A 12,169-nucleotide genomic window follows, 5' to 3' on the forward strand; every position below is an offset into this window, starting at 1 on the left:
AGGTAATCTCTTAAAAAGCTACCACAAATCTAATATTATCATTATTATGAAAACCTGCAGCTGGCTTTAGAATGATGCACCACTTTTATAATAATTTGTCTAGCTGTTAATTTGTCCGGAGAATGTTCCAACCATTCCAAAACTATTGTGGAAGGATAATATGGTATCTGACGGGTTACACACGTACATACCTTTAATTTTGCTGTCCCAAAGTGAAGAGATAGCTTTCACCGATTAATAATAATTCTGCTAGTGCTAGTAGCATTCGCTAGGCAAGCGAATGCTTTTTCAACGATGCTTTTGTTCCGTGTTAACTATAGACATGTTCCCCACCGCTCAGTATAATCGCAGATGCTGTTGATTGTCTGGCAACCAATCAAGAACTGTTACACAGATGTTTCTTCCTTGTTATTTTGCCTGATAGCTGGGCTGTATTTGCGGGGGTCAACAGACTTCAATCGACCAACCCGGTAAGGGAAAGCCGACGCGTCGCCCCGCAACCACAACACGCTTGGCTCCGTTTACCCAACCAAGACACGCTTGGTTCGACTTACCTAAACCGATCTGTCCCCATTCATTCCACCTCTCTTTGAAAAGTAAACTTCTACCCACTTTGGCGAATCGAGAATATCAAACACAGTGATTAGAGTAAACATTGAATCGTTGTCTGGCAAAACACAAAAAGTGTTTTTAAAGAGAATTCTTTGTGGATATCTAAAGGAGTAAAACAAAGACGCTAACAAGTTACACAGTGCCTTTTTAATGGAATAATTTCGAAGTGAGACACAATGACTGGTTTTACACACAATCATATCTTGTTTGCTGCTTGATAGTTAATGAAACTGACTTGTTCTTACCGTTAATAAAAACCGTTTGATTAATAGTTCAAATATTGGTTTGTAGAATAAAGTGAGAAACAAGGCTATTTATAATGAGTTTAGCTTTACTGCACATTTGTTGCTCTATGCGGCTCAAAACCAGCAGCATGATTAAATCACAGCTAGAAATACAAAGAATGATCCTGTTACCTTGTTTATGTAAATCTGTTCTTACAAAAATTGTACCGTTAAATTCACTGTGATAGAATTCTACACACAGGTTTTCATTTTGCTGACCACTATTTCTTTTTTAAAATTGACTAGTTTTGAACGGTCTCCTTATGTGTTTTTGAGCGTGGAATTTATGGCATCTTTTCTTTTTGATTAGCACGAATATTCTAACTGAGGACAGGTTGCAACCAGAGTTACTTTTGTCCACAATTCTACTGTACATAAGTGTTGTCAATGAACTAAGATAGACGATAGCTTGTGGGTACAACCATGTACATGTCTTTGTACCTCTTTTGTTAATCATTGTGGTTCTGAAAAGAACTATTGAGCGAGCATTCTCGACTTTTTGAAAAGTGTTCTCTGTTCGTTCATGAGTGTTCATGAGTGCTGGACTGCTGCTGACATTACATGTAGCCTGGTTACAGATACATTGGAAAAGACAGGTCTATGCAGTTCAGCACTCCTAAAGACGAACATAGGACGCCATTCGAAACGTAGCAAATATTCTCACCACCGATACATATACGCTGTTGTACCTGTAAGCCTTCAACTATGCATGTATGACTTATCCAGTACGGTTTGAGATATTTCCTTAGCAATTTAATACTTGATTTGGTGTGCAGGGATGAGTAGTTATAATTTTGTAGTTTCCTTTTCAAGATTCACATACAATTTCAAACGTGCAAAATAGCCGGGACAGCATACTACGCCGTTAACTCAGGGGCGGATTCAGGATTTTTTGCTAAGAATTTTTTTTTAATACAAGGGAGGGGGTGCCAATTGTTGTCGCCATTGGTGAAATCGTTTACCTTTGTTCTTTTATCCTTAACCACACAATAAAAATAAGATCCCTGCATGTTTTATTCTTTTCAGGGGTATTAACTAATCATAAACTTGCCTTTTACGAGTGCACTCTGTTAGTTTTTTTAATGTAAGCATTCACTTTTTGCAATCAGGAAACACGGCTTGACACTAATGCATTAAGAACGACATACTTAATTGTCAAACATCTTTTGTGCGGATAAGGATTTCTCTTAATGTGCTTCTCAAACAACACGAAGATGATAATGTTTGTTTCTAAAATAATGACTGCTCTTTTAGATGTAAAGATATTATTGATGAAGGACGGACTTAGTACCTGTTTTTCTTGTTGTACTACTGCCATGGTGCAATGTGATGTTCGTTCAAAGTGCATAATCAGTGGTCTATTGTTTCTCGCCTTCAAATAAATTATGGATAATAAGCGTGATTTGTAATACGTTATCAGCACAAACTCACACCTTTCCACATGCACAAAACACTTCATTTTCAGACCCTGGTTTTGGTCTTCTAAAATACTGTTTTTGTGCGTTAAACGAGATAATTGACTTTCGTGGATAGATTTGTGTGCATTATCTCAATGGGAAATTCAAATACGATACCACGTCCAAAATGAAAGGACACTTGAACGTAAGTTTTATTTTGGATTAGTGATAAATGTGACATCTGCTACTGCTAGGGATAGATGACTTTTCTTTCCTCCAGAGTGGCTACTTTCCTTTGTTGTCTTTTGTTACTTGGACCTTTTCATTCGCTAGCAGCTTCACAAGATGAACAGTCAGTTGAGACAACTGGCTTTGCTTCTGTCAAGTAGACCACATTCACATCAAACTGGTTAGCTTGCAAGTCCTCTGGCAATCTTACCCTGTTTGCTTATCTGACCGTACCCTATGAACAACGACGCCCCTTAACTTCGCAAACTAGCGGAGTTGCATAGATCAGTTATGTTTCTACAAAGATGTTTCTCATGCCTAGAATATCAATGGAAGCATTCATCATTGAGCTATCGTTATTCGGATAAACTTTACTGTGCGACCCGCAACTCTTCTTGTTGTCCTCGCGGAGCATTATAGATTACCGTGAGACTGGGTTCTGGGACCATAGCATCTGCACACACTGTTTCGTGAACTCTACATAGCGTTTAGTTTATAGTGTATCCCCCATAACCACAAACAGCATAATAGGAAGGAAATCCGCAAAAAAGACCCATACCAAAATTCATACAACATTCTAACAATATCCAAACACTCTTATGACTTCTTAGAACTCTTAAGATTTCCTTAAACTTCATCTTTTTACCACCATGTAAAAATAGTATTGTTTTTTATCTTGCCTATTAAATAAGTATTCCTTAACAAGAAAATCTTACCTTTACCAGTTTGTCGACCAGTGCTGTTGTTTGTCCTGGTAGAGTAGAAATGGTTGATCTCGAAATGCCACTCTGATCTCGACCGAAATGCAGCTTCAAATCACCGTCATTTGTCTTAAAAAATAGTGTCACCTTAGAAAGAAAGCCATGTAAAAAATCGTGTTTTGTCTTTAAGAGCTTAAACCCTCTACGCACAAAGTCTACATTTTGCTTTTCTCTCAAGGTGTACAAAGTCCATATATATTCAGTTGACGCGAAAAAAGGAGCTTGAGCATATCCTCTGAGGACAGGATAAAACATCTGACAACTGAGCCACTACCTTTCCACTATCATCATTAGCGAACTTAGTGTAACAGGTCGACTTATTCCTTTGAGGTGATATTCACTGTGTATTCACTTCATCAACGACGTCAGGGGAAAACTGTTCCACTATATTTTTGTTTGGGAATCACAATTTCATTGCTTTAAACTACATATATGCCTACGCACTTGCTGTATGTCTAATATTACTCACTTTTGGCACAAAGACCAAGCACAAAACCAACGTGTTAGCCACTATGATCGCCATAGATTTCACGTTGAAGTACAAGCCCCGATTCTCTGGCAAGACGGTGAGTGTTGGAATGGTGATGGCGAGGGTCAACACAACAACGTAGATTGACATGATAATAAAACGGCCTGAATAATGAAAAAACGTGATTCAGTTTAAAATAAACAGAAAATTGTGATGATGCTTCCTGTCTAAACTGTACACAATTGATGACAAAACATTCAGAATATAATGGTAGGGCTTGCCATGTTATGCGCTGTGACTCAAATTTATCTGCGGTTATACAGAACATGGAGGGCTTCGCAAATACATATCCATCTAAATGTTTAACAGCATTTGGGAACTTTTCTGTGTTAGAAGTTCAGAGAACTTATAATTTTTTTTAATGATGTGGGATGACGAGTGACTTGTCAGCTAATATATATATGAAACCATTATGATGGGTAAATTTCTTGCGGGTCAGGATAGAGATTAACGGAAAACATACTACGTTACAAGTACAACCCTTTTGTGGCGTCACTCGTATTGAACTTTTATGGCTTCGTTTTCAGAGGTTTGCGTGGAACAAAATGGTACAAAAGTAGAACTTATTACTCTAAACATTAATAGAAACATACTGTCGTTAAGCTCTGCTATGGAGATGCGTCTCATTTCCCAAGCCAGAAAACTTCCTCCCAACATGAGCAGGCCCTTGATCACGAATATCAAAGCAGTGAATACAACCTGGTGGTCCGAATTACATTCCCGGTATGTAGGTATTATGTATACCTCAGGAAATGTGTTTGACTCGTCCAGCTGTGGTTAAAAAAGGGATCTTTCGTTGAATGCAATAACTCTGAGGGTTAGGTCTCATGAGGAAAATTGTATATGTGGTGATGAAGACAATCCAAAGAATTCCTTTCATGATCCAAAACTAAGAAATAACTTAAATTACAGTTTCTGTCTTTTGATTTTTGAAAGTACTTTCAGGTTATAGATTTTTCAATTTAAGGGACAATTAGATACTACTCCGTGATATGATTGACGGTTCTGTCGTACCTTTGGTTCGAGAAGCACATTGTTCACCTGTGTTGTGTCCATTATGATCCACAGAGCAATCACGATGACGTCAACAGTTACCATGGCTGCTACACCAGCCATTAACTTAGTATCGGATATCTCCTGTCAGGAAAGTTTCATGCACGCAAAGCTTATCGAAAAGTATAGACTAGAGAGAGTGGCATTATAAGTGAAAGAACCCCATAATCCCCATGGTTAATACACATACTATCAAAAATAGGTATAAAATAGAAATTATTACAGCAAATGTCTTGGGGGAATGTATGGACATCTTTTGAAGTAACATATTTGAAGTTTTTTAATAGGCTGAAACATACAATAATCCTTCTTTATCAATTTGCCAAAACCCACTACAGAAAATACAAATTGTTAAAATTAAAGGTTTGCTTACAATACGCTTAGCGTGACGCATGGAGTTGGTCCATACCAAATGTATTCGGTATGTCTTGAGGAAGAGCGCCCCAAACGACAGAGAAATGCCTATACAAACAAGCGTTGATTCAATCTGCAAGGAAAACATATAATTTGCCTGACATTCCCAGCAAAAGTTCGTACAAAATGTTTAGAACTATTTTAGTTAACATAACAACTTCGTGAACTAGACACAAGCTAGACGTAAACCCTCCATCATCTTGTAAGACTTACTAGCTGCAATTAATTTTCTTGAAATTTTTATTCTTCTTCAGTGTACGAGAACTCTTTTCAAAAGTGCATTTTTTAAAAAACAATTAAAACTGTCCCTGCATTTCTGGACAACCGAGGGCGCTGTTGCTATGAAGTCATCTGGGGAAGACGTCGTTCAGTGCATACGCTTTTCTGTTCAAAATGTGAAACCAGAATTTACCTACTGAAAACATTTTTTTAGGAAGGGTTGATGCCTGATTATTGCAAAGCACATAAACGACAATGCATCAGCAAAGAAGAGGAAACTTTTTGGCGTACTAACCAATGTAACGTTAAAGTTACTTCCTGAGATTACGTCACTGTTTTGCTCATACGTCACTGTTACCCTTTAATGAGAGCACGCATTTCGAAATGAGTTATGCTTGGAAGGATTGTAGTTGTGATTCTAAAATTATTGATTGATAGAAATTAGTGATTTGGAGAGAAATTCTCTTCGTTACGTACAAAACAAATCGTGATGAAAGTGCCATCCTTCAGTGTTGACTTATCCAGACCGAAAACAAAGACAGAGGTGTAGAGAAGCAAACATCCGCAGATTATCATGTTATTCAGCATGGGACTAGATAGCTTGATAGCCCTGCATGGGTGAGAACGTGTTACATTTAAAAATTAAATGTGATTTCTGCAAAAGTCAAAGCGCCATTACATGCAGCTGCTCCATCTGCGTCTACTTTGATTTTTTACACTATGATTTCCTTACCATGCAATCCGTCAAAATCCATTTCAGTGTATGTTGTCTTGCTTCATATTGTTAGTTGTCATTTCAAATCAATATTCTGTTGTGATGCGCATTAACCAGCTGTGCTGTCTTGGAATGCAAATCAACTGAAATTGTCCAAAATGAACACCTACCTTTTCTTCCTGTATCGAACGTTGATTGCCCAAAAGAACAGTGCAAGTACAGTGCCAATAGCGCAAAGGATATAGCAGATTATTTTGCTGATAAAGGGTACGGTGACTCTTTCTTTGATCTTGGTTATGCCGTCTACAGGAATCTCATTACCTGTCATACATTTAAATGGGATCGATTAGTTTACAATTTTTCACCCCTTTCAAATGAGCTAGCTCTTCGACATCATACAGTAATTGAAAAGTGTCGTATTTATTACAGATCTCGTTAAAGTGATCAATCAATTGATTTGTTACGCCTTAATTTCACGCCGCTTTGCTCTTTTAATTAAATATTTCATTTCAGTCAGCACATCAGCCTTTACTGTTTGATATTAAAGTGCTCCGAATCTGGATGTATTACTGTACTGTCTCGAACTCCCAAATAATTACTAATACAAGGCTCTTGCACTATTCCATAATTTTGTTAAGCTGTAAGTTTGATGGTGATTGCTGTCCTTTTTTCATTCCGTAGCTCCCTATTTCACAAGTCTTATTAAAAAGTATGCCTTGTTTAACTCAATGAAAAAAAACACACATTTTGTCCGAGTGCCAAAGTCTTTAATTTATTATCAATATCACCTCTGTGTTAGTCTACTGTTACCTACCTGACCACATGAACGTTTGTCCCTGCAGAAGAGACACTGATTTCTTTTCAATCTCGTACTTTGCGACCTTAACGTACGATGTATTACCTGCATGGGATATTTATACATATTGTTTTTTAAGTCGTAAGTACGTGCATGCATATACATACATTTGTACTACTAAACTTAAAGTTAGTACATACGGCGATCCATGAGTTCCATGTCAAACTTGCACACTCCTTTAAAGAAATTGAAAAACGATAGGCACATATCTCACGAACAAACTAAAACCCGATGTTAGTGTTCTGCAGAGCAATATATAATTAGATTTCAATACCCAAAAAGGCAGGAAAGAACTTTTCACCTTGGTTCTGTTCCATAAAGACGTACTCGGTAAAGTCCCTTGCTTTATCTTCCCCAATAACCAGGTGATCCTGTTCCAGGAAGACAGTGGTAAAGAAGAGCGATTTTTTAATATGTACAAAATAAAGAAGAATGGTTGAGTTTTAATTCAGTATGCGATAAATGCAAAGTACCGCGAGAATAAACGTAATGAATGCCCTTTAAAAGAGAAATTTGCCGGAGTTTGCAGCGACGGTACATTACGATTCAACCTGGTATTTCTAAAGTGTTCACAAGGGACTAAGAAAGCTTGTTAATTTGAAATAACTACCCTATTGATCTTAAATTATGGATCCTTACTCTGTGGTTAGATTTCCTGCCCTAAAAATACCAATTAACTTACCGTTACCCCGTAAACATCGATCGCCTTGGCGTTCCGTAGAAGAATATTTGAAACCTCTCTATCGCTGAGACCAAACTCCTCAAGTCGCCTTGGTGGGACCAGATCTTCCAAGTCCGCAATAGATGAGTTAAGTGTTAAAGCAATAACGAAAAGGGCGTCGTATGCATAGGCTAGTGTTGCCCAGTTATTGTCAATGAGGCTCTGGGAACGTAGCCACTCGAGGAATTTTCGTTGCTGAGGATCAATCTGGGGTTTCTGCATAGTAAACAAGGATTACTTTCAAGGTTCCTTTTTTCGAAAAACTTCATTCCAGATCACCAACCCAAAAACCACGGAATAATTTTACTGATGGAATATGAGGAAAAGCACAATGTTCAAAACACATTTGCTGTGATACTAGGCTTGCTAAAGTAATCACCTTTTACTTTCGTACAGAAAACACACACTAGGTAAATTGTGTATGATTACATGTACAAACTGAATCGAATAAAACATTTGGGCCTCTTCTAAGATATAACGAGTGGGGGTGTTAAATTTTAATTTTCTTTAATTTCATTTACCAAAAAAAAGAAGATAACTTTGCTTGTAAAGGGGGACACCGGTGGAGTCTTGGTAAATGAGAGAAAATAAATTTATTACTGTAGAGAGAAAGTTCTGAGAAGTCAGTAAGAATCTAAGTCTTTTTTCTTGCGCTGTTTTAGCTCAAATTTTCTCGGTCAGATTATGCTGGTGTTATGCAACACGTCCTCACCCCATTTTTGCATCTTTTTTTAGACAATGTGTAGTTTAGCTGACCGAATACAACATTTAACAACCTTTTAAAATAATACCATTTGCTGGTGCTCAAGAACATCCCTTCTGTAAGAAGTTATGTAAGAATAGAATACCCACCAATCCGTAATAATCTATTCGATCTATATTGTCGATTATCTGGACTCCGCTAACAAGGATGTGGTAGAGAATCAACTTCTCTAGTTGTTCGGCAGAACATCCGTGAGTGTTTACTGAGGCTGTTGTCCACCATCCTGCTGCGTACCAGCCAGGAATGATCCACACGTACCTGGGTCCTTCTAAGCCGTTGTTATAGATCTATATGTATACAAATTCCATCTTATTTAAAGCTATAAAAATAATAAGTAGTAAAAAAGCAGGAAAAATAATGTGAAATTTCAATTCAATCTGACATAGGAGTTGATTTTTGGTCATTTGGAGTTCATGAGCCCACTCGTCTTGGCCTGCCTTCCTGGCTCGCATAAGTAGGAAAAGTACGTGTTGTTTGGCTGACTTTTTTGGAAAATGCGCGTCGCGTTGTTCGTGAACGGCAAGTCCGATTTTTACAAGATTTTTACAAAAATCCTTAAGGGTTGGTGCGTGAAAAAATGCGCTTCGGCAATATTAAAGAAAGTGGTGTGGGGTGGCTTTTTATAATCAACTCTTTTGACTCAAAACTTCGCAATCGATAAAAACATGAAAAACTAAAAATAATTCTTAACGTAACGTGATAAACAGATCAATTTCCATGGAGAAGTGTTGAGCCCTACATATCGTAAACGTTACTAATACCGCAGGCTCTGAATAATGCACAAAGTACATCAGCGAACGTGTCACCTGACGATGATTTAAATGCCATGGACGGTGTACTGGATGAACCTAGATGGGTTTTGTCGTACAAATGCCTATAACATGTTTACAGACAATTCTCTTTTAGAAGGTTTTTTGGACACTTAATTAGAACTTATTTGGCCGGGGGAGAGATGTTTCAAAGCTACGGCCTATCTGATTGGCCAGCCATTCAGCGGTCAGCTACTCACAGTGCTTGTTGCACGGCTTTCTGCCTCTTTTTCTCGTTGTCTTCGCCCAGCTAGGTTGCTCAAAAAATTCCCTCCCACCCTCCACTGCCAAACACCTTGTAGCACCTTGTTACGTTTGTTAATGAAGCTGAATTTTACAAGGGTTGGGCGTTTATATGACAGCATATGCCATATGACAGCATCATCTCGGGCAAAAAACGAGGAGCCACATCACAACATAAACCACCATTGCTTGATTCATAGTACGTTATTTTTGAGTTACATCGGTTACCTGGCAGAAGACATACTTTGCCGCCTCCGGATAGAAGCCCATGAAGAAAATTCTAGCATCATGCCCCTATAATTAAGCAAATAAGGCCGTGTCCGAACCACTTGGCCGTGGCTTGAAATTACACACAACTCTATGGGAACTTGCCGCTGCTACTACCGTAGACTTGTGCGTAACGTTAGGCCACAGTTACGTAATTCGGACACAGCCTAACAATAATTTCAGCTTTATAGATTATCTTTACAGATTGCAAAATGAGTGTTTCTGATATTGAGTTAGGCATGGCTTCAGCGATAAACTTCCACGCTGCAATACGAATAGCATATTCTAAGACTCAGGTCAAAGGGCTATTCTTTCAATCTGCTTGATGCCAAGTAAATATACAAAAGGCCCGCGCGTAAGATTTTCTTTGTAAATCCTGCTCGGAGTATTTGGTAAACCCGAGTTCTTTTGCTTGGTTTAGCAGTCTTTTCATCCATACTGTTAGGCAAAACGGGCCACATGTATGTTTGACGACAAGGGTCGCTCTTTAAGTGATTGATGATTTGCCCGTACAAAGCACGCTGGACTAAAGGTGTTGTGAGTGCAATTCGGCCTTGAAAATCATTCGTACATCAGTACTAAATTTTATACGTGGCTTTTTTTCTCTGCGTAAAAGTGTATCTCCCTGGTGCAACCTTGTGCTATTATTTCTGTTCTTGAAGCTTACTAAGCTATGCCTCTTTCATGCATGAATCGAATGAAATTACATTAGTCACATTAGTGGTCATCGGTAGATGACTAATTTGTACTCCTGGGATTTTTTCAAAATTTTGTCAATAGAGAATACTTAAAGAAAAGCACAATCGCAAACCTTTTCTGATGTGAACCTTAAACCTTCCCCACGAAAGAATGGAAGTCCGTGGAATCATTCAGCTATTCCACAGAATTTAATCCAGGCTCTAATATATCAAGTTTTAAAAGATTTATTGTAAGGGATCGATAATGACTGGCTCGAAGACGCGGACTGATCGATATAAATTGAAACAGATAGTTGAACAGATTTTCAAATTTTAAACAGTAACCAAAAACGACAAACAATTAACCTAATGATACCTTTAAACTTTTGATTTGTTCCCGTGACTGTGTGACATCATGCACTGTCTCCATAGCAACTACGCTGATGCCAGAGGCGCGTAATAGCTCTGCAAGATCATCGAAATGCTGTCGTATCACAGAACAAGGGAAAAAACAGTCGGATTTTAGCCAGAAGTGAAAGATGCCTATATTTAAAAAATCGGTACATCCACAAACCCTAAATAAAATTCTGCGAACTTAGATTCGGACTCTTTTCTTCTCGAGGGATGTTATAAACATTTTCTGATCCAAAAAGTGTATTTTTTAATGAAATTTTGTACACCAAGAAGATTAGCACAGAAGCTTGCAATAAAAGTTGACAGATTCCTTATACAAAACGTCTCTTTTCATCTGTACCTGTCTAAAACTGGTCTCTTCGAAAATAAGGCCACATCTTGTCCAGTTCATTTTTTTCATCAAAGCCACTCGAGCTGGGTTGACTTCATTCTCTTCTTCCCAGATCCGTATAGTTAGTGGGTAACGTTTCTGAAGTCCCAGAGTTGGTGAATTGGCAAGACCAAGCTGTAAAAAGAATCTAGATTAGTATTGCGCCGCTATGCCTACATCATCACTGGAAATACGGTCCACTTCGCAAGATGAGGCTCTGGGAAGGTTACTCAAGCTGCAAAGTTATGTCACCCCTGAACAGTTTTAATGTAATCATTAATCTTTTCAATGATAATCAGGTTAAGCCTCCACAAAGTGTTTTTTTTTTATAATTGCAGAACTGTTTGACTACAGTAGAAAAAGGGAGGTGTTACATTTCAGTGTTTAATTTTCTCCGTTGTCATATTCGTTATATTTTTCCTTTATTTAGAAAGTATCTTCAGGGAACTGTCTCATTCTGAATTGTTTGCAAATGATCGATCATAAGGGAATATTGGTAAAATGATCTTATGATATACTTTGTGTGAAATTGGACTATAATTGATACATTTAGTAACATGTGCAAACACAATAATTCTCTTTATGGTATCATTGTTTTAAAATATGCTGTTCACCTATTTTGACGTCTTATTCACAAAGTGGCCATTTTGTCTAAAATAAGGTTAGGTCAGCTGTCTTTTGGCCATGTGGTGTCCTGAAACTTTGTGTAAAAGTGTAAGAATTCAAAAATTGTGGTAGAATAAACGTTGTGAAGAAGTGACATTTCGTGATTCGATAATTAGAAATTTAGACAATGCTTGTTGGGGGCTTTTCCTTCAGTAGCGCATTTGGATGCGA

At 37.9% G+C, this 12,169-nt stretch overlaps 1 protein-coding gene across 1 annotated transcript; it reads right to left on the minus strand.

Annotated features, from left to right (window-relative positions):
* Window positions 1-744: 744 nt before the first annotated feature.
* On the minus strand, window positions 745-11,449 carry LOC110976988 (gamma-aminobutyric acid type B receptor subunit 2-like). Its single transcript, XM_022230744.2, has 15 exons — window positions 11,303-11,449; window positions 10,925-11,032; window positions 9,833-9,898; window positions 8,642-8,839; window positions 7,751-8,005; window positions 7,370-7,439; window positions 7,027-7,113; window positions 6,383-6,533; window positions 5,975-6,107; window positions 5,238-5,351; window positions 4,826-4,948; window positions 4,405-4,582; window positions 3,752-3,915; window positions 3,238-3,369; window positions 745-2,671 (listed from the first exon to the last, which is right to left on the minus strand). Exons 1-15 carry the CDS (start codon window positions 11,360-11,362, stop codon window positions 2,579-2,581), a joined length of 1,932 nt encoding a protein of 643 aa, XP_022086436.1. The 5' UTR covers window positions 11,363-11,449; the 3' UTR covers window positions 745-2,578.
* Between the last annotated feature and the right edge of the window lie 720 nt (window positions 11,450-12,169).

The sequence above is a fragment of the Acanthaster planci genome, linkage group LG08 (genome assembly GCF_054643075.1).
Source record: "Acanthaster planci isolate LZ-2023a linkage group LG08, COTS_SCS, whole genome shotgun sequence".
Taxonomy (NCBI): Eukaryota; Metazoa; Echinodermata; class Asteroidea; order Valvatida; family Acanthasteridae; genus Acanthaster; species Acanthaster planci.

What these genes read in the sequence shown, in the direction of transcription:
- LOC110976988 (XM_022230744.2), bottom strand. Translation starts at nt 11,362, where the DNA reads ATGAAAAAAATGAACTGGACAAGATGTGGCCTTATTTTCGAAGAGACC. An exon ending in AAGAGACCAGTTTTAGACAG is followed by an intron (nt 11,033 to 11,302) that starts GTACAGATGAAA and finishes GTGATACGACAG; the next exon opens with CATTTCGATGATCTTGCAGA. An exon ending in ATGTGCTTCTCGAACCAAAG is followed by an intron (nt 4,583 to 4,825) that starts GTACGACAGAAC and finishes TTTTAACCACAG; the next exon opens with CTGGACGAGTCAAACACATT.